At 33.5% G+C, this 22,982-nt stretch overlaps 4 protein-coding genes across 4 annotated transcripts; 1 reads left to right on the forward strand and 3 right to left on the reverse strand.

Annotated features, from left to right (window-relative positions):
- Window positions 1–8,306: 8,306 nt before the first annotated feature.
- LOC131618144 (membrane protein of ER body-like protein) lies at window positions 8,307–12,284 on the forward strand. The gene is made up of 7 exons (XM_058889410.1): window positions 8,307–8,595; window positions 8,757–9,149; window positions 9,442–9,498; window positions 9,810–10,319; window positions 10,590–10,769; window positions 10,881–10,942; window positions 11,346–12,284. Exons 1-7 carry the CDS (start codon window positions 8,442–8,444, stop codon window positions 11,793–11,795), a joined length of 1,806 nt encoding a protein of 601 aa, XP_058745393.1. The 5' UTR covers window positions 8,307–8,441; the 3' UTR covers window positions 11,796–12,284.
- On the reverse strand, window positions 12,270–12,962 carry LOC131619897 (NDR1/HIN1-like protein 3). Its single transcript, XM_058890936.1, has one exon. The coding sequence runs from the start codon at window positions 12,960–12,962 to the stop codon at window positions 12,270–12,272; it is 693 nt and encodes a 230-aa protein (XP_058746919.1).
- Window positions 12,963–14,538: 1,576 nt separating this feature from the next.
- Window positions 14,539–14,979, reverse strand: LOC131619898 (NDR1/HIN1-like protein 10). Its single transcript, XM_058890937.1, has one exon. The coding sequence runs from the start codon at window positions 14,977–14,979 to the stop codon at window positions 14,539–14,541; it is 441 nt and encodes a 146-aa protein (XP_058746920.1).
- Window positions 14,980–21,203: 6,224 nt separating this feature from the next.
- LOC131619900 (NDR1/HIN1-like protein 10) lies at window positions 21,204–21,791 on the reverse strand. Its single transcript, XM_058890938.1, has one exon. The coding sequence runs from the start codon at window positions 21,789–21,791 to the stop codon at window positions 21,204–21,206; it is 588 nt and encodes a 195-aa protein (XP_058746921.1).
- Between the last annotated feature and the right edge of the window lie 1,191 nt (window positions 21,792–22,982).

Below are 22,982 nucleotides of genomic sequence, written 5' to 3' on the forward strand. Positions count from 1 at the left end.
TGGTAATGTATTCTTTTATTGTGTGAATTGATGAATAGTAGATGTGAATCTGAATATATGACAAATTGGGTGAATGATATATTATGATGTTTTGTTGCTTATGAATGCATAACATTGATTAATTGAGAATGAGACTCACCCTTACTTTGATGATTTCAGATTGGCGAGTAGCGGCTTTTGGCTCTGGTGAGGATAGCTCATAGGCCAGTTTGTTTAAGTATGGTGTCGGTGTCATGCTCTGATATTGTAACACTGGGGGAACGCTAGTTTAGAGTTGATGATGATACTCTGTTTTGTTGTTATTGGAGTAATTTGTGAGATATTGCATAGATGATGTTATGCTTATCTGTTGATTATTGTTCCGCTGTATAGAAACATGATTCTGTTAAATGGATGATTTTCCCCTAAGTGAAGCATGACAATTGATTTATGAAAATTTGTTATAATTGAATTGTGGCACCCTTGTTTTCATGTTTTACTCTGAATTGTTTTATTAATTTCCGCGGGGTTTAGAAGGGTGTTACAATAGTGGTATCAGAGCAGGTTGGTCCGTCCGGCCAATTGTTGAGTCAGTTGAGTTGCACGACGGTTGAATACTGTCGGCATTTTTATTCCTTGGTATGCGACATGTGAGTGGATCACTGTCGGTACTTGGTTGTTTGTTGCAGGTGTGGGATTGAAACAAGTGGGGGAGAAGCTTCGCTTCTCGGTTTTGTTTCAGTTGAAGAAGATTGATTCAGTAGGCTGTTGTTGGAGACAGTGCGAGCGTTGTCGGAGTTTGTTGTTTTCCGAGTTGAAGGTGATTAGAGGTAATTGACAGTTATTGTAAGAGAAGGAGATTGGAGAATTGCGATGTGTCGGCTCTGCCGGTGTGCTGCAAAGTTGTCAGTTGAGTAGCCTTGCGTCTCGGAAGAGGTTCAGTTACGAGTTTGCAAGGAGGATTGTTGTCGTGATGTTGCAGAAAGCGGACTTCGGCGGGGGAATGTGTCGCTTAAGTTATAAGGATGTTTGGAAGTGAAGAGATACGATAAGGGGCTGTTTGGAATGTGATAGAGTTGAAGAGAATGAGTTTTGGAGAGAGATTTTCGCAAGCAAAACGCAGGAAAATTGCTGAATAGCTGCGGAACTTCGAAAATTCATAACTGGAGTTCTAGACATCCGAACTGAGTTCCGTTTGAAGCGTCGGAAAGCTAACAAGATGAACTTTGTTATAAAAATGGTTGCAGCAGCTGTAACATAATTAATTGTGACAGGATGATGTTGGAAAGACGTGAAGTTGCGGTTACTCTTGTTCTTATAACTAGACTTGTTTATTGGTACTGCACGGGATGTCAGTGTCAGTGTTGAATGGATCGAAGGAATACTTGGAAGGTTTTTTGAGAAGTAATTTTAAGAATTGAATTTACCAATTGAGGAGTTGGATATATCGTATAGAGTGTCGTTGCATGATGTCGGTGTTGCATTTTTCGGGCAATGATTGGAAAATTCATATCTTGAGCTCCGAGTGTCGGATTAATGTGCCGTTTGAACCTACGAGGAGGAGGGATTGTGTTCTAACTTATGGAAGAGTTATAAATACAGTAGAGTGACCATATGAGGAGAGGTTCTGAAGTCGGTTATGGAAGCGTGAAACTTGTTGAATAAGAATGCCTACTACCGTGATCGTTGGAAACAAAATTGAGTGTAACATGTTGTTGATGAGATGTTCGGTAATAAGGATGGTTTGAGGGCCGATGAATTTTAGTGAGGATTGAATTAGTAGCAAAGATGGAATGAACCTTAGAACTCTTGGAATTGTATTTGTGATGGCAAAGTAACGATAAGTATAAAAGAAGAATTGTAGGGAATTTCTAACATTTGTTGACGTGAGGAAGACTTTGTTGAGATTCCGAGTGGGATGATATTTGGACGTGAAGGATGTAATAGAATTTGGATTAAAACCACGAGTTATGAATGTTGTCTTGGTCTTGCAGGCTAATTGTATGGTTCAAAATTCGAAGTGTTTGGTGATCATAAGAGTTGAAGTACCTCTTTGATTAGAAAGGGCTTAATATGAGGCAGTAGAGATGATTAGAATATATTTTGGATTAAGATTTTGGTTTGAATTACCATCCTAATGAGGAAAATGTTGTGCTACTGGGTTTCGTAGGAAGTCTTTAAATATGTCGGTGCTAATGATGAATGAGTTGGATTTAATTGGACAATTTTGAGACTTGAGTTGGTATGTGAAGGCACTTCTAATAGTGTTAGCCTGGGTATGCTAAAGATGACTAGTGGTATTCTTAACGAGATTAGAGAAGGTCAGAAAGCTGATGCTGAGTTGATCGACAGGTTGACTTTGAATTACCAAGGTAGAGACAGTGGATTCAGAATCAACGAGAATAGTATAATGAGGTTGAGTGGTTGAATTTGTGTTCCTGATGTTTTGAGCTTCGGAAGAATATTCTAGAAGAAGGACACCGTATTGAATTATTGAATTATGACGATGTTAATGAGTTTGGGTGCAAACTCGGAAATGGACACTATTATGTAGTAACGACGGTTTATGCTTAAATATGATTTTTAACTATCTATTGACAAATTGAGGACTTGATCACCCTTAATCTCTTGTTGGTAGTAGACGGAAATCATATAAATGAGATGAACTTGTTTTGTTACCTTAATGGTATAAGATATGATGAATACTAAGCCGTGAAGAATAATCACTCGCTATGTGTGTGAAATTATAAAGAAGTGAATATGGAAGAGTGCATCATGATGGGCAAATGACTTAAAACGGGTAATCAGAGTCGCGCAGCGAAAGTGTGATGTGGAGTAGTGTTATGAGTACTACTCGCGGGAAGTAAGGAATCAATATGTCGGAAGCCTACATAGAGAATATGTATTGATTTATATGTTGGTTTTAGGATCCATTGGATGTAAGGATGTCGTGTCGAAGAATTATAACTCTTTTGAATAATTTTCGAGGTGATGAATATGTCATTACGGTTGTACGTAGTTAACGAGTATGTATTCGGCGAAATTAAAACGAAGGATTGATAATATATGATGCTGTAATAATTTTGTGCTGTTATTGAGGTGATATTGTGAATTCCAGATATAATGAGGAATTACACTCTATGAAGGACGGAGTTGATTTGATTCTTAGTAGAGAGCGTGACTTAGTTGAGCTATTTTGTAAGCGATGGTATATTGAGGCTGATGAGTGTGTACTTGTTCTGACGGTTAGGATGTTTAAATAGAGGAAGTGAATCGGGAATTGGTTTTCGTTGGATGCGAGTAAGGATTGCTAAATGGTAGATTAGTACCATGAACGATGAAGAATGATTCTTGAAACGAATGAGTAAAGAGAGTCGGAATCGGGTAAAACTCAGAAATCTATTTGGTATAGGTGATTGTGATGAGTAGTCAGAGTAGTGCGGAAAAAGCGGAATGTAACGTGTTGGATAATTGATGGTGTGACTTAAGAGGAGTCAGATAATTGGAATTCAATAGTATGGAAATATGAGCATTGAGTTTCTTGAGGGAAGCGGTTGGTGAAAAATGTAAGTATTACATTATCACTTAGATGGAAAAGTGTGTCTAAGGTTGGTATGTTTGGTAGATGGAATGCATTACTACAGTGTTGATCAGTGTGATCATACTATGGATTGTGTAATTGTATTACTCAGTGGATGAGCGTATTGTATAGGTTGTACCTATGTTCTGTTGTTGCTAATCTTTTTGGAGATATAGCGGGTGGTATACTTTGGATAGTCAAAGGTGACATAAGAACTGGGATTTGAATGTATGAAACATGTTTCCCGTTGGTTATGTTAGATGGATTTTGAGGATTGACTGATGGTACTGTTAATTGGGAGCTGGAGAGTCAGGTGAAGGACTCTTATACGAGCTGGTTACTTGAGGTATGTTTTCGAGGACGAAAACTCTTTTAGTGGGGGAGAGTTGTAACACCCGTATATTTTAATTTTTAATTTAAATGGAAATTTAATTTAATAATTAGAATTATTGGTGGTTTGTGGGATTTAATTGGAAGAAGGATGGTTTATGGTGTTGGGCCAAGTGTGGTGTTAGTAAAGAGGGGGTACTATGTTAGTAAAGCCTTTACTAATTAAAATCTATTTTTCATAAAAATAAGGAATTGAGGAAAAAAGGAAAATAGAGGTGGAAGAGGAGCAGAAGAGTAGAAGTGCTGATACGTGAAAGAGGAACAGAAGAGGAAGAGGGCTAATCAAGATCCTTGACTAAGGTAAGGGGGGACTCTTCCGGTTAATTTCTATTATGTGATTATGGGTAATGAGATGGATTAACGTATGATTCGATTCGATTTGGTATATTGGGATTTGATATTGTTAGGTAGGTTATGAATTGGGATAATTGATGAATTTGTATAGATTGTTGGTTATTGCTGTGTTGTTTTGATGTATAATGATGTGTGATGAGAAATTCGATGATTATATGCTTGTATGCGATGTATGGAATCGTTTTTGGGTGAAAAGGATGTGAAATCGCGGAGTCTGAATGTAGACCCGTAATTCTGCAAAATCGCCAGGTCGCGCCGCGAACCACTGTTTGCGCCGCGAACCGTTGGGCAGAAAACCAGGAAGTTGTGATACGCTCAGGTCGCGCCGCGTCCATGTGTTGGCGCCGCGAAGGCGTAAGTTTTTCTCGTTTCGCGCCGCGAACCCGGTTGGCGCCGCGTGCTGTAGCGATAATTATTTTCTTTGAAAAATGTAAAAATGTGTAACTTTCAAACCGTAAGTCCGTTTTAGACGCCGTTTTGGACGTTGTTCCTTAAATTGAATGTTCTACCATATAAAATAAATATAACAACAATAACTTGATTTTCTTTTGAAAAGTATCGTTTTCTCCAAATGTGGTTTATTCTTGTTTTGTATGGTTGATGAGGTGCAATGGTTTGTTGTTTGCATAATTGAATAGGTGCAATGATGGGTGTTGTTATAATGTGATTGCTTCTGCTTGTTATGCAAAATGGATGTTGTTCATGGTAAATATGGTTATCATGTGTCTTGATGAATGATGATGTAAATGCTCTGTTGTTGTTGGGTTGATTTGTTGTACTTGGTACACGATTGTGAGGGGTGTTATTGTTGTTGCACTGTGTGGTGAATGTTTTATCTGTTATGATGTCGTGGTTGTAAATGGTAATTGATATACATATATTGTTGATGTAAAATATGTATTTATTTATGGTTGAGAAATAGCATAACTGTGTGTGGCTATTGATTATCGTGGTAGTTGATGATTATGACATTTGGTTGTTTAATGTTGATGGTGAGCATGTTATGGTTGATACATGCATTTCATAATCATGTTGTGGGCTGTATCCCTTATGGTGGTGGGACAGCGGTAGCTAATTCCCATTGTGTGGAATTGGTGAGAGAAGTAGCCGAATCTTTATGGTGGTGGATCGGTGAGATGGGTTATCCCATGTTTGGTACCACATGCATTTAGTTGCATTTGCATTAGGCTGTTGTGTATAATTATAACATGAATGGAAGATTGTCCAATGTTATAATATTTGATGACGGTGTAATTGTTATGGTGTTGTCTTTTGGTAATGTATTCTTTTATTGTGTGAATTGATGAATAGTAGATGTGAATCTGAATATATGACAAATTGGGTGAATGATATATTATGATGTTTTGTTGCTTATGAATGCATAACATTGATTAATTGAGAATGAGACTCACCCTTACTTTGATGATTTCAGATTGGCGAGTAGCGGCTTTTGGCTCTGGTGAGGATAGCTCATAGGCCAGTTTGTTTAAGTATGGTGTCGGTGTCATGCTCTGATATTGTAACACTGGGGGAACGCTAGTTTAGAGTTGATGATGATACTCTGTTTTGTTGTTATTGGAGTAATTTGTGAGATATTGCATAGATGATGTTATGCTTATCTGTTGATTATTGTTCCGCTGTATAGAAACATGATTCTGTTAAATGGATGATTTTCCCCTAAGTGAAGCATGACAATTGATTTATGAAAATTTGTTATAATTGAATTGTGGCACCCTTGTTTTCATGTTTTACTCTGAATTGTTTTATTAATTTCCGCGGGGTTTAGAAGGGTGTTACACCATACCTCTGGACGCAACGATAGAATTACACACTGTCCACTCAACCTCCTTGCTACCCCAAAACGACCAGGCTAAATAATCGTCAAAAGAAGTAAATGTTGTTTCCTGAATAAAACATAAATCAACCTTCCCCGATTTAAACAAAAAGCTGATCCTCTTTCTCTTTCTCTTTGCTAAACTTCCCCCTCTGATATTGTAAGATAGTATATTCATGGTAACATATTTTGATCCTCCTTCGTTGCTGCCATTGCTTCTTTACCCCTAAATTCCATATCCTCCACCGCGTTGATACAGTTGATTCTAACGTCAATGCTGAACACTCCAAATTTTGTGATTGAATCCCAAATTCGCTTCCCCATTTTTGAATTGCTGTTTTTCAAGAGTCTTCTATTGCACCCGATTACTTCAGAAAGGAAGTAAAGTGAGTTTGAAAAGTAATTGTCATAAGCACAATTAACATAGGAGAGTGATTGTTGTGATGTTAATGAGAACATAGGAGATGGTGAATGAAGAAGACAAAGATAATTGAGAAAACAAAAAGAGGAGGCGGTGTGTACATTCTATGAATTGGGTGCACTTTTCTAGGATTGAGTATTTGAGTAGTGAAACAATATATTACACAATAAAAAAATAATCCACTAGTGACTCTTTATTTTTAATACATTAATATTTTTTATGTAAAATTATATATTTATATATTTTATATAATATATAAAATATAAAGTTAAATAATATGGTTGGAGTCGGAGAATCCTCGAGACGAAGGATACTTTCTCAATCTCTGCCCCAAAGTGTCATCGAAGGAGCTTTTCCCTCCATCCCCATCTCCACGAAGAAAAAAATACAGGTTGGTAAGGTAAGGAGTGTCCCTCTATATATATTCAATGCCCTATCTCCAACCAATGTGGGACTTTAGGATCTTCCTAATACACCCCCCTCATGCCCATCACTTTTTTTTTGGGGTTGGTGCATGGATATTAATGGTGGGCGGCCCATGATCCGATCGATATGCTCTGATACCATATTAGAGTTTGACCTAACTCATCCTTACAAAACCGATTGGTAAGGTAAAGAGTGTCCCTCTATATATACTCTTTCAATGCTTTATCTCCAACCAATGTGAGACTTTAGGATCTTCCTAATATCACATGAATCTCCATTAATAGATGAAAATTGACATCCCTACCAAACACCCACCCTTTATACTTAATTTAATGATTGGGATTTAAGAAAGTCAAAGCCATATTAGAAGATCATTATAAATAAATTTAATTAGATAACTTTTTAGATTAATTTATATGATGGCCCAAATCATGTTTGGATTTGAATTCTTATAGAAAACGTCATGGGCAGGACGTGTTTCGTGCAATTAGCTTTCATACTTGGTTTGTAAAAAAAAAAGTTTTCATACTTGGTTTGTAAAAAAAAAGCTTTCATACTTGTGACATCATATTTGACATAAAAAGACAAAAATAAAATAAATAAAAGCTTCGATATTATTTATATTAAGTAGTAAATATGGTTTTTACTTTAGAAAAAACTGAAATTCCAAATCTTCACCGATTATTTATATTAATGTATATTATCAGTTTTTATTGTAAACAATATATTCTAGTACTTGATTTATATATATTTTCAAATTTTCATTAAGCTAATATTTTGCTCATCTATTTGTGAAAAAGTGAGTTTCAACCTTTGTTTTTTTATCATCGTCATTTATTCCCCTAGATCTCCCAATTTAATTTGGGAGTCAATTTTAATATCAAATGATTTTAACTTTGATCTACTGAATTGTCTATCTAGTTCAGACTTTCTATAAAATTCAACGTCAATCACTGTTGGAGTAGTTAACTATGAGTACATTTGTTTTTAATTAGCCTTACTATTTGTTTTTCACTAAAGAAAAAAGGGTGTATTAAAATTTAAATATTTTATTTTATTATTTCGAAAATAATATATAAATGGTCAAAGAAAATAACGTGCAAAGAACATCATCCTTTATTTATTGCTGACACCCTGAAAACAGATGTTTTCATATTTTAAATAATGTATGCATTGATCTATGGCACCTTAAAAAATAAATATAATATTTTGTTCATGGTATCAACTATAGTTGTCCTAGTGGGAAATGAATGAACAATTCTCATTTCAAATCAAATCAAATTTATATTTTATTAAATATTTTTACAATGTAATTCCACACCTAACTATCATATCATCACATGAATATAGTATCCATTTGCAAATGTCTAAGTTTCACTATAAATTGATCACTTTCTATATAGTATTTCACACATCAAAATTGGCTAGGTCTTTTTTCTTGAGTGTGTAAGCGAAAAATGGAAGCTATTAATATAAATCAATGGAATAATATTGAAGTTGATGATAATGAAGTTGAAGAAATAAGCTTGCAAAGAAAGAGTGTTGTTGTTAAACATACTAGCAGCAGCAGCAGCAGTTCTAGCAGCTCAGATAACCACATAGAAGAAAAAGGTACCAACCAGCGCCCTCACATATGATGTCTCTGCACTGTTACCAACCGAGTTGTCTTAAGTTTTAACGGAACTTCTGAACATTTTATTTATCCTACATAAAAATTGAAATTTATTTTTTACTATTATTGATTATGTTATATGAAATTTATTTACTCAAAGGTGGAGGACTAGACTTCATTGAATCGGAGACGAAACCAAAATTTGAATTGGTGATTGCAGAAAGGAATGCCGAAATGATCATTCCACAAGAGAAAATTGACGAGAATGACACGAATTTACCTGCTTCTGATCCTCCTTTTGAAGAAGATTCTACTTCTTTGATCAATGTTACAAATGAAAGTGACAAAGTTATGATAGTAAAAGAAAATGGTGAAGAGAGACAAGAATTTTATTTGGAGAATGTGTTTGAGAAACCACCATCACATGGATTTTACTGCCCTAGTTGTAATGTTTGTATCCAAAAGGTTTATATTCAAAGGATCTACATTCAACCTATGCCACAACCTGAGACAGTAAGATGCTCATCATGCTTCAGTTTCCTCATTCCAATAGGTAAATTTTTTTTTTTATACCCAATATTTTAAAATAAGACCGAACTACTGATTGAACTAGAAATCAACTACTTTTGTCATTTGAATCAATCTAGTTCAATCAAATAATTTGATTGAACTAGATTGAATTGCAAGTGAACTTGATTAAACAACGATTGATTTACTGATATAATGTTATTATTATTTTATTACGTTTTTCAAATTTTATTTAAATTTTGTAATTTTTTAATAAAATTGAATTTTGATCTAAAATTCTCACCGATTCAATCTGAAAATTTCTTTCGATTGAACAGGTAATTGGTTATTCCCTGGATTGGTGTCTAATGGAGAAGGAGAATTAAACAATCAAGGTAACTATTTGGAAGAATATATCTATATTTGATTGATTGATTTCTTGATTTCTTGAATAACACTCTACCTTCTAAACGTTGTCGATTGAATCATGGTTATCAATATCATACAATATATTTGATTCATATTCAGATACGATACAATATAAAACCGAACTCAATTAATATGAATCATTTTTTTAAACACGAATCTCGATTCATTCTAATGAATTATTAATTAAATTTTAAAATAAAAAATGTCTTATTTTTATTGACAATGTTTCTTATCATTCCTAACATGATTTCATATATTGTTATTTTTTCAAAAATAGATTCATTAATCAACCAAGAAGTGCATCAATCTGTAACTAACTTTCAAAGTTCTGAACAAACATTCCAAGTTTCATCACAACATGATACATCAAAACTTGTTCAATCAGAAGAGACGCATAAATCCGTCACTACAGGCACCTTAAAATCCGTCACTAAAACCGTAGATGAATCGGGAAAACAAACCCTGCAAATCATTGAAGATGTGGTCACTCATGGACCTCAGAAAGGTCAAGTTGTGACAAAGAAAAAACAGTTTTGGAGTAATTGGGGTGTTACCGGTGGAACTTCTTCTCAAGCCTCTAAAACTGTCACTACAGAAAATAGAGATTGGAAAGTTATATCTTCCTCTGAAATAAAAAACCAAACTGAAACTGTTTCTGCAGAAAATAGTGATTGGAAAGTTATATCTTCTGTTTCTCAGACCACTTTATCCAAACAACCTCAAACTGACTTTCCAGGCAAGGAACAGACAGATTTTGTGGAAGTTAAAGTTGATGGAGCATCTACAGGTAAATATCATATTCACTTTGTTGCAGAATGGGTCGTGGTGGTGTCTGACATGTATCAGTGTCTGGTACTTTATAAACACTCGTATGAAACATGTTAGAAAACTCAGACACATGTCTTAAAACGGGATCTGATACTCGAATGACATTTATACAACAAGTGCCGGACAATATTTCAATATCATCGTATAAATAACGTATTTGATATTATCAATGTCAGAATGTCTGTATTGCGGTGTTTTTCTAATTCACTTATATAATTTGATATTTCAGGATCTGGTGAAGAAGTCGTTTCTTCTTTAACTACACCACTTCTTACTCATAGTAATCCAATTGTAGAAACAAGTAGCAAGAAATTGGAGATTGTGAAAAGTATTGTGTATGGTGGTTTGACTGAATCATTAGCAAGTCTTAGTGTTGTTACATCTGCAGCAAGTGCTGATGCTGCCACATGTAGGACTTTCTTACCTAAAGTTCTTCTCTTTGTTGCTTCATTTTATACTATATTTAAGGTTGTTCTTTTTGAAGGAAATGAAAGAGAAATTAATGCATCAATTTTTGCAGTGAACATTGTTGCACTGGCTATTGCAAACCTGATTGGTGGACTTTTTGCCCTTGGTCATAATGTGAGTTAATATATTTTATCTTTAAACTACATGATTTTACATGCTTTTTTTATGCTATGTTTTTACTGTGATTTTAAATTGCGGTTGCGGCTGCGGCTATAGTTGCAGTCACTGTGGTTGTTGTTATTGCGAACAATGAATAATCTGTTGTGGCATGATGCGGTCCTATGCGGCCTAATGTCTCCATTGCGGTGTTGTAATGCAGTCATTGCAGCATTATGATGCGGTTTTTAATATGATTTATTATCACACCATAATTGTGGCCAGATACATAAGAGAACACTACATCAGCCGCAATACTGCGGCCGCATCACGTGATGTTGTCCGCAATTTGGAACCATATCTCTTATCTCTTAGAAAAAAAATTCATTTTATTAATTCTAGTACATGTATAAATTTGCAGCTTAGGGAACTGAAAGCTGAACAGCCAAAAAGATCCAACACAGAAGCAGTGGTGGATCGATACAATGAAGTATTAGGACAGAGGAAGAATTTCATTCTTCATGCATTTATTGCAATCTTATCATTCATTATTTTTGGACTAATTCCTCCAGTTGTATACGGCTTCACATTTCGCGAAAACGATGAAAAGGATTTCAAGCTAGCAGCAGTTGCAGGAGCTTCTCTTATATGCATCACACTTCTCTCTATTCTCAAAGCTTATATCAAGAGACCAAACAGTTACTTAACATATTTTCAAACAGTGTTTTTCTATGTTAGCACTGGTGGTGTTGCCACAGTGCTTTCTTACTTAGCTGGTGATATGATGAAGAAAATCATTGAGAAACTTGGATGGTTTGAACCAGTATCAAATTTTGGTTTGAAGCATCAACCTGGATTTGGATCATACTAATTATAAGGATTGTTGGATTTCTTTGGGAGATTGATTTGGTGTTTTTGCTTGTCCATGATTTCCTTTACTTTTTGTTTTGGGTTTCGTTTTTTTTATTAGACTGCATATTGGAATTGTTATACCTGGATGACTTTATTGTCATGTTTATGTTATTTGTTCAAAAATACATATAAAAAATTAGAAGTGCAATGCTTCCTTTTGAGTGTTTGACATTTTAGTTATGTTGGCAGTTGACACTATTGAAGTTTTGTTACAGTCTCATATTAATGAAAGGTTCAATAACACTAAGTTATGGTTAAGTTACTGTTGAAATTTAATAATAATAATAATTGGACTTAAATGCAGTTTTGATCCTTATATCAAAACAAAAAACACATTCCGGAAAACAAAAAATAAAACTTACATCAAAACAACCTAAATATTAATTTTAACTAAATGACCTAAAAACAAAATATTTAGAGCCAGATAGAATTCCTAGCCCCATCCCTGGTATTCACGGGAGCATTTGGTAACATTGAAAGTAGATTCTAATTTTTCTTTGGAATTCAAAGGAACTTTCAAACCTAGACAATAAACATATTCATTGTATTTCAAATCTAATTTTAAATCCAAATTAAAAATCCCCAATCGTGTCTCATTATGAAACTCCATAAGTTGTTGTGCATCCAGTTTGATAAATTTGTTCCCGTAAAATACGACAGGCTTAAGCATAATGGAGTTCTTAAAAGATAGGTCAAAGCCTTCCATATCTACCACATCAAATTTATTACCTTTATAAGAAGGAATGGCTTTGATCAATCTCGGATACCGGTTGTAGTCGAAATAGTTAGACTCTCTCACAGTAATATTGAGCTTAAAATTATAGTACAAGGTGTTGTCGCTTGTGAGATTAAACTTCGTAATTGAGGCATCAGCTATAATAAACTCTATTGGTTTATGGGGCCTCAATTCTTGAGAGATAGCACCATATAGTAGAATGATTAGAATAGCTAACAATACAGTTCCAATGCACAAGATGACCATGCGGTCCTTGTTGATACACCCCTCGTTGCTGCAGTCCTTGTTGATGCAGCTTTCCTCATCGCTGTAGTCCTCGTTGCTCTCCTCATCGCTGTAGTCTTCGTTGACTTTCTTGTAGGCTGTGATTTGTGATAACTTGGTCGGCATTGCGGAGTTAGTAGGGTTTCTGATTCAGATTGATTGGATATTGAGGACTTATGCTCTGTATGTTTATATATATATATATATATATATATATATATATATATATATATATATATATATATATATATATATATATATATATATAGGATAAATAAACAACCAATGAGTAACAACCTTTTACTGAGTCCTAACTTAATCCTAGACAATAGGATTTTTATAGTTTTATATTTGAATTATACGTATAACTTAATCCTAAATAAATAATAGGATTTTTATGGTTATAAATTTGAATAATTTAGCCGGACAAAAAACAAATTTGAATCACTCTAAATATATTTAAATTTAAATTTTATTTCAAATCTATAAGAAACTGAATTCTTTTTCTAAATTTCAAAAGTTAAATTTATAGTGTTGTTTCATATGTGTTTTGTTTATCGAATGTTTAATTGGTTTGTAAACTCTTTTTTTTTTTTTTTAAATTTTGAGACTTGTGTAAACAGGGTTTGAGGTTTGAGAACTCTTAGCTATCTTTTTAGATTTTTAGCCAAGGCGACATTCTCACTCTCTTTTTTACGGTCTCCCTTAAATATAATTTTGGTTCTAACATGTCAAATGAACCAAACCACGGCCAGCCAGAAAATATAATAAACATTCCTACCATGTTATTTCATAGATTTTCATTTTACAAAAACTATTTTAGGTTAAAGTATTATGAATGCATCATTTAAAATAGTTTACTATTTTTGAATCTTTTAATACCAAATATTTATAGAGTTAATTATTTACCTTAAAAATTGTTTTAGATAATAATTTTGTAATATTTTACCGATGATCATATAAATAAGAATAATACAATATTCTTTAAGGATCATAAATTTGGACCTATATTTAGTATGAGATTCTACGAAATTAAGCCTAAATTAATTTTACAATCATCACACTTAATAGAAAAATAAGTTACAACCGTGTTCTTCTATAGAATTTGGTGTAAGACTTTAATACTGTATCATTTATAATTTTTTATCATTTTTGAATATTTTAAAGCCCAATATTTATATAATTCAAAAAAGTTTCATAACTATTGGAGAATAAACAGCAACATTTTATTGTTATGAATGCAACAGATCTCATCAATCAATACTGATATTCTGTTATGAATGCTTTTTATTAGCTGTATTATTTCCTTCTAATATCACAACTGTCAATACTTATGTTTAGGCTTGATTTACGGAAACCTTAATTATTTTGTATAGCTCTCAGGTTCTATATATGTGCAGTTGTAAAACATTTGTTATCATCTGAGGAAAATACATATCCATTTTCAATACTAACATTTGGAATCCAAAATATTAGATTAAACGTTCCATCTATATGATTAAATGAAAATAATATGGGCATAAGATGATTTTGAATACATTTCAAGATAATAAAATATAAATTAGATTAATAAGAAAACAAACAACACGTTTCCCGAAAACAAATAACAAAATACAGAACTTACATCAAAACAACCTAAATATCATTTCTAATTAAATGATCTAAAAACAAAAAATTTAGAAAAGATAAACTAACCCAATTCCTAGCTCAATCCTTGGTACTCACGGGAGCATTTGGTAACATTGAAAGTAGATTTTAAATTTTCATTGGAAATCAAAGGAACTTTCAAACCAAGACAATAAACATATTGATTATTTAATTTCAAATCTAAATTAAAAATTCCCAACCGTGACTCATTATCATACTCAATAAGTTTTTGAGTATTGAGTTTGATCAAACTGTTCCCGTAAAACATGACAGGCTTAAGTAAATTGGTAGTTCTGCCATATAGCTTACAGAATTTCATATCCGCCTCAGCAAATTTATTACCTTTATAAGAAGAAATTGCATGGATCGGGCCCATATACTCGTTTTCGAAGTTCGGGTTTCTCACAGAAATATTGAGCTTAAAATTATAGTATAAAGTGTTGTCGCTTGTGAAATTGAACTCAGTGAGTGAGGCATCAGCTATGATGAACTCCATTTCAGAATGACCATCCAATGCGAGAAAGATAAAATAACATATTACAGAGCCCATACCTAACAAAATTAGAATACAATAAACTACCAAGAGATCGCAGGTCCCATCGACCGTGGCTTGTGATAACTTGGAGGGTGAAGGTTTATGGGACATTGCAGAATTATTATGATTTCTGATTCAGATTGAATGAATATTGAGGAGTTATGGTGCAATATATTTATTATTGCACGAGTTATTAGGGTCTGATTAACAACCTATGACTTAATCCTAACTTAATCCCAAGTAATAGGATTTTTTATAGTTTTAAATTTGAATCATTAAATAATTTTGTATATTCAGTCTTCACATTCTTCTATCTTGTGCCAACCAATGACAAATAAATAAATAACTATTAAAATTTTATATTATAAAAATAGTTTAATTCTATTACTTTTGTAATTAAAAAATATAGTTTAATTCTTTGTTAATTTGATTTCACTTTCTCTATTTTAAGAGTAAATACACACGATCGTATAAAAAAAGGAAATAATTTTTTTTTAACATATAATATCATTTTCATTCTCATATTCCCGTATAAATATATCATTATAATAAGATACGTTCCATATAATTGTTATTTTTGTATAAAAAAATAGTGAACACCTTAGTACCGTAAATTTTTATTGAGTGGAATATCTAATATTTAATAATTTAATATAAAGAGTGAGTTGTGTTAGGCAGCTGATAACCTATTGTGAAATCTGGTAAAACTGACATACACTTCAAGTTCAATCACACCTCTAGAAGCGACGGCGGTGACACTATTGCCAGTAGTGATGGGCGACAATGATAAAGAAGAAGATAAAGATGTTGTCTATAGTCAGAACGAGGGTGTTACTATCGTTGTGTTTTGAATTTGAGGTTTAGCAAAGATTGGTGTATCAACGTCAAAGTTTCCACCTTGCAAGGCGTTACCACGCCCACCATAGTTTTCTACCCTGACCAATCACTACAAGAAAAAGAGATTTTTGCTAGGGGTCTACTCCCTCTCAAAGCCAAAATCCACCTCACAATGCATAATTATGTGAGGTGTGAGATCACTTTGCAAAGCCAAAAATCCACCTCACAATGCTTAATTATGTGAGGTGTGAGACCACCTTGCAAAACACGTCATTGTAACTTTTGTGTCAGGGTTTAAAGCCTCACAAATTGTTGGAGGTTTAACCCCTCTTAAAACCTATAGTAAAAGTAGGCTCTTTTTCTAGGCTACAAACTAGCACACATAGTAGTAGATTGACACAACAGAGTGATGTGACATTTATTTGTCAGGGGTTAAATCTCTTGTTGAACAAGTGACCTCAAGCACAAGAGGGAGGTGAATCGTGGTATATAAAATTTGTGATTAATTTTAACTTTTCTCGATTAAGATCGTACTACTAAATTTCTAGTAATTAACCGCAGCGAAAAATAAAAGATAGAAAATTAAATTGTAGAAAGTAATGAGATAGAGTTAGAAATATTGCACCGGAGAATTATTCAGGTTTTGCTGATCGTTGGCCTAGTCCTATCCCAAAGAGGTCTTCTCGAGAGTTCACTATATACTTTGACCTTTTAATAGGTTATGCCCATGAACCTTATTACAATCTAATCTTAAGATTTTAACAAGCTTATCATGAACCTAAAAACAACTTTTAGCCCAAGCTATGCTATCGAACCAAATAGAGATTTACAACTTATCTCTTTAACTGAACCAAAACTTATTTTTGGCAAAGCTTAATAAACTAATAACAGAGATTTATGGTTGATCTCAAGAACCAAAACTCAATCTCTTAAAGGTATCACACCCTTAAGAATAAAAATGACCAGCACGACCACTTAGAAAAATATCTTCCACACAAATAAAGCTTCACTCAAAAGCACTTACACAACCAGAAGTGAAATAAGAAGATTTTTAGAAAGAGAAAGCAAGATAAATTCAAAAGAAATGTGAAATTGATAGAAAGTGGCGTGATTTAAAGTAAGGGGAACCTCCCTTTATATAGTAGTTGGAACCACCAAGAAAGGAAACAATCCATAGGCCGAATTGATTATCTAATCGATTGCTCTAATCGATTTGATCCTTCAAATATAATCGATTATGATGCCCAAATAAGAAGATTTTGATATATAGCTATTGCAAGACTTAAATGTATATTTGTTGATTTCATAATCATTTATAAACCTTCTAATCGATTATGCAAGTATCCCAATCGAATAGACTTATGAAATCCTTGTTAATCTATTGGTACATTTATTTATTCAATTAGGCAGTTTAAGAAGATTTTGGATAGCTTTTTAATCTCTTATATTTGGCTTAGAAAAGTCGTTTTAAAGATGAAAAAGTATTTTTAAGTGTGTGTGTGTGAGTTTCCTTAGTACCCTTAATCTACTACCTTAGTACCCTTGGTCTTGAGTCCTTATAAGATGATGCTTTGTATATCATTAGTATTGTAGCAGACTGCCGTCATGTGTTGTCGTCATCAGAACTCCAGATGTTGCTCTATACTACATGCAAGCACATAGATTCATATTCTCCCATGTTTTGATAATGACAAACGTCTCTCAGGGGAGGTGGTAATATATATATATATATATATATATATATATATATATATATATATATATATATATATATATATATATATATAGTGATTAAACTCCCCCTGAGTTAGATAGACCCTCTTGAGAGTATACTTCCCCCGTTTGTCAAAATCAAAAAGGTAAATAAGCAGCAAGATGCAGACACACGCACATAGATTCTCATGTATTAACTCTTGCATGATTGGTTTAAAATTCCTAGTTATGTTCTTATGAAAAAAGAAGTTTTCTTTATGAAGTGGTATGGTAAATATGTATGAGATTCGATCATATGAATCTACTAAATCAAGTATGCATTCCCCTTTTTTTCCCCTAATATCCCTAATAAAATTGTTCCTAACGTCAATGTGTTTAATACGAGAGTGAATTATTGGAATTTTGGTGAGGTTTAAGGCACTAGTGTTGCCAATCGGTAAAGCTCTAAGTTTGACACCGTAGTCACTAAGTTGTTGTTTCATCCAAATGATTTAATCACAACAGCTTCCCACAATAACGTATTTTGCCTCAGTTGGGGATAATGCTACACTTACTTGTTTCTTGATGTGCCATGAGAGTGGCGAGTTTCCAAGCAAGCAACACGTACGACTGATACTTTTACTTTCCAATTTGCACCTAGCATAGTCGGAGTCGGAGTATCCAAATAAGTCATAATTCGTTCCTCTGAGGTACCATGGACCCATTTATTGTGTGAAAGTGAGATATCTTATTATGCACTTGACGACACAGATGTGTGATTCTTTTGGTGATGCTTGAAAACATGCAGACATACAAGCAGAAAACATTACGTCAGGACGGGATGCAGTCAGATATAACAATGATCTAATCATACCTCAATATTTTCTTTCATCGGTTGGTTTTCCGTCTTCGTCTTTATCTAGGGAGAATGTGTTGACATTGGTGTTGGTAGGAATTTTGACTTTTCCATATAAACTCTTTTAGCTTGATAGGTTAGTTTTTTTTGGTTTGATATTGTTTATGATGACCACATAATATGAAATTGTCTTTAATTAGAGTCACTTATTTTATGTTAAGCTTGCTGATTTTGGACCGGATGCTAAAATACCAAGAGGAACAATGTGGTAACTAGCACCTGAATATGTCAAAGTGGTTGGTATAAGTCTTTTTGACATTTTGATTAGTATGAGTTTAATCAAGTTAATTTTCATTGCATTAAATTCGTAATAGATGTGTCCAAAGAAATGATTTAGAATAAATTCTTTGTCAATATAAACAATGGCATAAACTATTAGCATTTGTAAATTTGTTAAATTGGTAATACATTTGTCCAAAGAAATGATTAGAAGAAACTTTATTTTTTTTAATTTAGTCAATCAATTCTGATTCACACAATGAATCGACTAATCTGATTTCAAAGTTAAGAGCACAACTCACTGGACAATAGAAGAAACTCTTTGTTAATATAATAATGGCATAAACATCCGTTTGATGTATGTACCAATTTTATGATGTTTCAATGATTATTAATTTTGGTATGCAATCAATGATGTTTAAATGATGTTTAATGTTTCAATGATTATTAATTTAGGTATGCAATCAATGATGTTTCAATGATGTTTAATTCGAGTTAAGATCCTTTCCATTTCTCAAAAGAAATGGAGAGCATAATTACTATAGTATTAATGTATAAATGTATAGTATATGGGTCAGGATCCTCTCCATTTTTCTCTCTCTCCATTTTCTCCATTATTATAATTTTGTATATAAATAGCACGTATTTTCATGAAATACATGACATATATTTTTTATAATTTAACATATAAATCATGAAAATATTAGTAATTGTGTTCTCCATTTCTTTCGAGAAATAGAGAGGATCTCTACTCGTTTAATTCACTTTTTGCATTTTTCAATCCATTTGGTTTATCAAATTTGTGTACTATATTAACATGTGAAATGGGTCTTTGTAATGATTAATGATTGAAAGTCAAATACCAAATATTTATAGAATTCAAAAAAGTTTCCAACATTGTGGAAAGCTAAGGAGGTGTTAAAGGTTGGGAGTAGGTGGAGTATAGGGGATGGTAATAGTATTAAAGTTATGTATGATCCATGGATCCGTGAGAAAGGGCGCCGGTGGGTTAGAGGGCCACAATGTCAAGAAGTGTATGAACTTTATGTTAAGGATCTCTTTCTCCCTAACGTAAAGCAATGGGATGTGGAGAAGGTGAAAAATCTGTTTGATAATGTGGGGGCTGAATACATTCTTAAGGTTCCTTTGGTGGAGGAGGTTACGGAGGATAGGTTGGTTTGGCAAGAGGAGCAGAATGGCGAATATAGTGTGAAATCGGGTTATAGAATTTGGAAAGAGATGCAAAGAAGTACTAGGTATCTTGGGGTGGCGGGTAATTGGAAGAACTTGTGGAGTATATCTGCTCCGTCAAGAGCGAAACATCTCTTGTGGAGAATTTGTAGAGGTTGCCTTCCTACTCGCACAAATTTGCAACAACATCATGTAAATTGTACTTCTCTTTGTCCTTGGTGTGAATTAGAGGAAGAGGATGAGTGGCATATTTTGTTTGGTTGTATTTCTACGGTTCAAAGTTGGCGGGCAGCAGGTTTGTCTTCTTTAATTGATACCCGTTTACATTCTTTTCATGATGCTAAGTCAATTATTTTTGACGTATGTTGTCGTGAGGACCGTAGGGATGCGGGTAGATTTGCGGTTCTATTGGAGACTCTTTGGAGAAGTCGGAATAATGTGGTGTGGCAAGATAGTCGTGAAGATGCAATAAGAATTGGGTTACAAGCCTACCATAATTGGTATGATTGGATTCAAGCCAATGAGGAGTGTGTGGTGTGCGATAATAATAATAATAATTCGGTTGTTTGGAGTCCACCTTTGGTTAATCGGGTGAAGTGCAATGTTGATGCAGGTTTTAATCATGCTCGTGGATCTACTAATAGAGGTTGGTGTTTTAGGGACCATTTGGGAAGCTTCATCAGTGCAGGTGCTTCGTGGGATGAGGGTGTCTTGTCCGCGGTTGAAGCCGAAGCCATGGCACTAAAGGAAGCTATCCAACATGCTATCTCTTCCCAATTTTCTTATGTGACCTTTGAAAGTGATTGCCAAGTTATTGTTAATGCTATCCATTCTAAGCATGTCGGTTCCTCAGAATTTAGTTTTATTATTAAGTTTATTCGGAATTTGTTATGCTCTTATCCGAACTTTGAGGTTAAGTTCATTAAGCGCCAAGCGAATTCGGTTGCCCATACGTTAGCGAAGGCGGCCAATTCTTGGACTAGGCGTATGGTTTTTAATATCATACCTCCTTGTATTGAACGATGTTTGATAAATGAAATGTGTTGAGTTTGTTTCTGTCAAAAAAAAAAAAAAAGTTTCCAACATTTGGAATCCAGAATATTAGATTAAAGGTTTCATCTATATGACTAAGTGAATATAATATGGACATAATATGATTTTCAATACATTTCAAGATAATAAAATATATATTAGATTAATAAGAAAACAAAAAACCCGTTCCCGACAACAAAAAACGAAAAACAAAACTTACATCAAAACAACCTAAATATTATTTTGAATTAAATGATCTAAAAACAAAAAATTTAGAAAAGGTAAACTAAACCAATTCCTAGCACGATCCCTGGTATTCACGGGAGCATTTGGTAACATTGAAAGTAGATTCTAAATTTTCATTAGAAATCATAGGAACTTTCAAACCAAGACAATAACCATATTGATTTAACTTCAAATCTAAATTAAAAATTCCCAATCGTGACTCATTATCATACTCAATAAGTTTTTGAGCATTGAGTTTGATCAAACTGTTCCCGTAAAACATGACAGGCTTAAGTAAATTGGTAGTTCTGCCATATAGTTTACATCGTTTCATATCCGCCGCAGCAAATTTATTACCTTTATAAGAAGAAATTGCATGGATCGGGCCCATATACTGGTTTTCGAAGTTTGGGTTTTTCACAGAAATATTGAGCTTAAGATTATAATATAAGGTGTTGTCGCTTGTGAAATTGAACTCAGTGATTGAGGCATCAGCTATGATGAACTCCACTTCTGAATAACCTTCCAATAGAAGAGAGATACCAAAACATATTACAAAGCCCAAACCTAACAAAAGTAGAATACAAAAAACTCCTAAGAGATTGCAGGTCCCATCGACCGTGCCTTGTGATAAGTTGGAGGGAGAAGGTTTACGGGACATTGCAAAGTTATTATGATTTCTGAGTGATATTGATTAGATATTAAGGAGTTATGGTGCAACATATTTATTAAGAGTTATTAGGGTTTATGAGTGATTGGACATTGAAAAACAACCATGACTTAATCATAACTTGATCCCAAATAATAGGATTTTTTATAGTTTTAAATTTGAATCATTAAATAATTTTGTATATTCAGGCTTCACATTCTTCTATCTTGTACCAACCAATGACAAATAAATAATAATAAATAATTTGTAAGTACTTACTAGAAATAAAAATATTAAATTTAATATATAATAACATTTTTATTATTTGTATTTTTTACTTAACTATTTTATAAAATAACATATATAAAGCTAAAATTGTTATTTCTGTTGTTTGTTATAAAAAATTAGTGAAGGTAAATTTTTATTGAGTGAAATATCTATAATTTAATATAAAGAGAGATTTGTGTTAGGCAGTTGATAGTCTATTGTGAAATTCGATAAAACTGACATGTACTTCAAGTTCTATCATATCACTAGAAGCGACGGCGGTGACATTAATGGGCGACAATGATAAAGAAGAAGACAAAGATGTTGTCTATAGTGAAATCGAGGGTGTTACTAGTGTTGTATTTTGAATTTGAGGTTTGTCAAAAATTGGTGTATCGACGTCAAAGTTTCCACCTTGCAAGGCGTCGAAAATTGTCTATAGTGAGAACAAGGGTGTTACTAGTGATGTGTTTTATTGGGTAACCGGCTCCCCTGTGCTCATAATTAAAAATTCTGTAGCTTTTGCTGTTACAAAAATCATCCCTTTTTACCAAAAAATCAACCTTTCAAACAACAAAAAATCATCCCAAAGCATAGGAATCATACATACACACAACACAACAATCGTAAACACATCATCACATCAATTTCTCCAATTTCAATCAATTTAGAGATTAATTTTCATGAACAATTTTCACTAAAACCTAACCTATAAATCACCCCCACATGCCCACAATTATACCATTCATTAGAAAGTGATAACCCCAACCTTACCTTAGCAAATTTCTTCAAAGTTCTTTCTATCAGTGGAGGTTCCTCTTGCCCTAACTCTACTTCTCTCTATTTTCACGTTCTCTTCAAAACTTCTCTAACTTCCCTCTATTTCCAATTCTCTCTTTTTAGTTAACCTTTCACTAATTCCTCCACACTAATGGG

This window comes from Vicia villosa, linkage group LG7 (genome assembly GCF_029867415.1).
Source record: "Vicia villosa cultivar HV-30 ecotype Madison, WI linkage group LG7, Vvil1.0, whole genome shotgun sequence".
Taxonomy (NCBI): Eukaryota; Viridiplantae; Streptophyta; class Magnoliopsida; order Fabales; family Fabaceae; genus Vicia; species Vicia villosa.

Coding starts and splice junctions, on each gene's coding strand:
- LOC131618144 (XM_058889410.1), top strand. CDS start 8,442: ATGGAAGCTATTAATATAAATCAATGGAATAATATTGAAGTTGATGAT. Junction 8,596..8,756: donor TAACCACATAGAAGAAAAAG/GTACCAACCAGC, acceptor ATTTACTCAAAG/GTGGAGGACTAGACTTCATT. Junction 9,150..9,441: donor CAGTTTCCTCATTCCAATAG/GTAAATTTTTTT, acceptor TCGATTGAACAG/GTAATTGGTTATTCCCTGGA.
- LOC131619897 (XM_058890936.1), bottom strand. CDS start 12,962: ATGCCGACCAAGTTATCACAAATCACAGCCTACAAGAAAGTCAACGAA.
- LOC131619898 (XM_058890937.1), bottom strand. CDS start 14,979: ATGGAGTTCATCATAGCTGATGCCTCACTCACTGAGTTCAATTTCACA.
- LOC131619900 (XM_058890938.1), bottom strand. CDS start 21,791: ATGTCCCGTAAACCTTCTCCCTCCAACTTATCACAAGGCACGGTCGAT.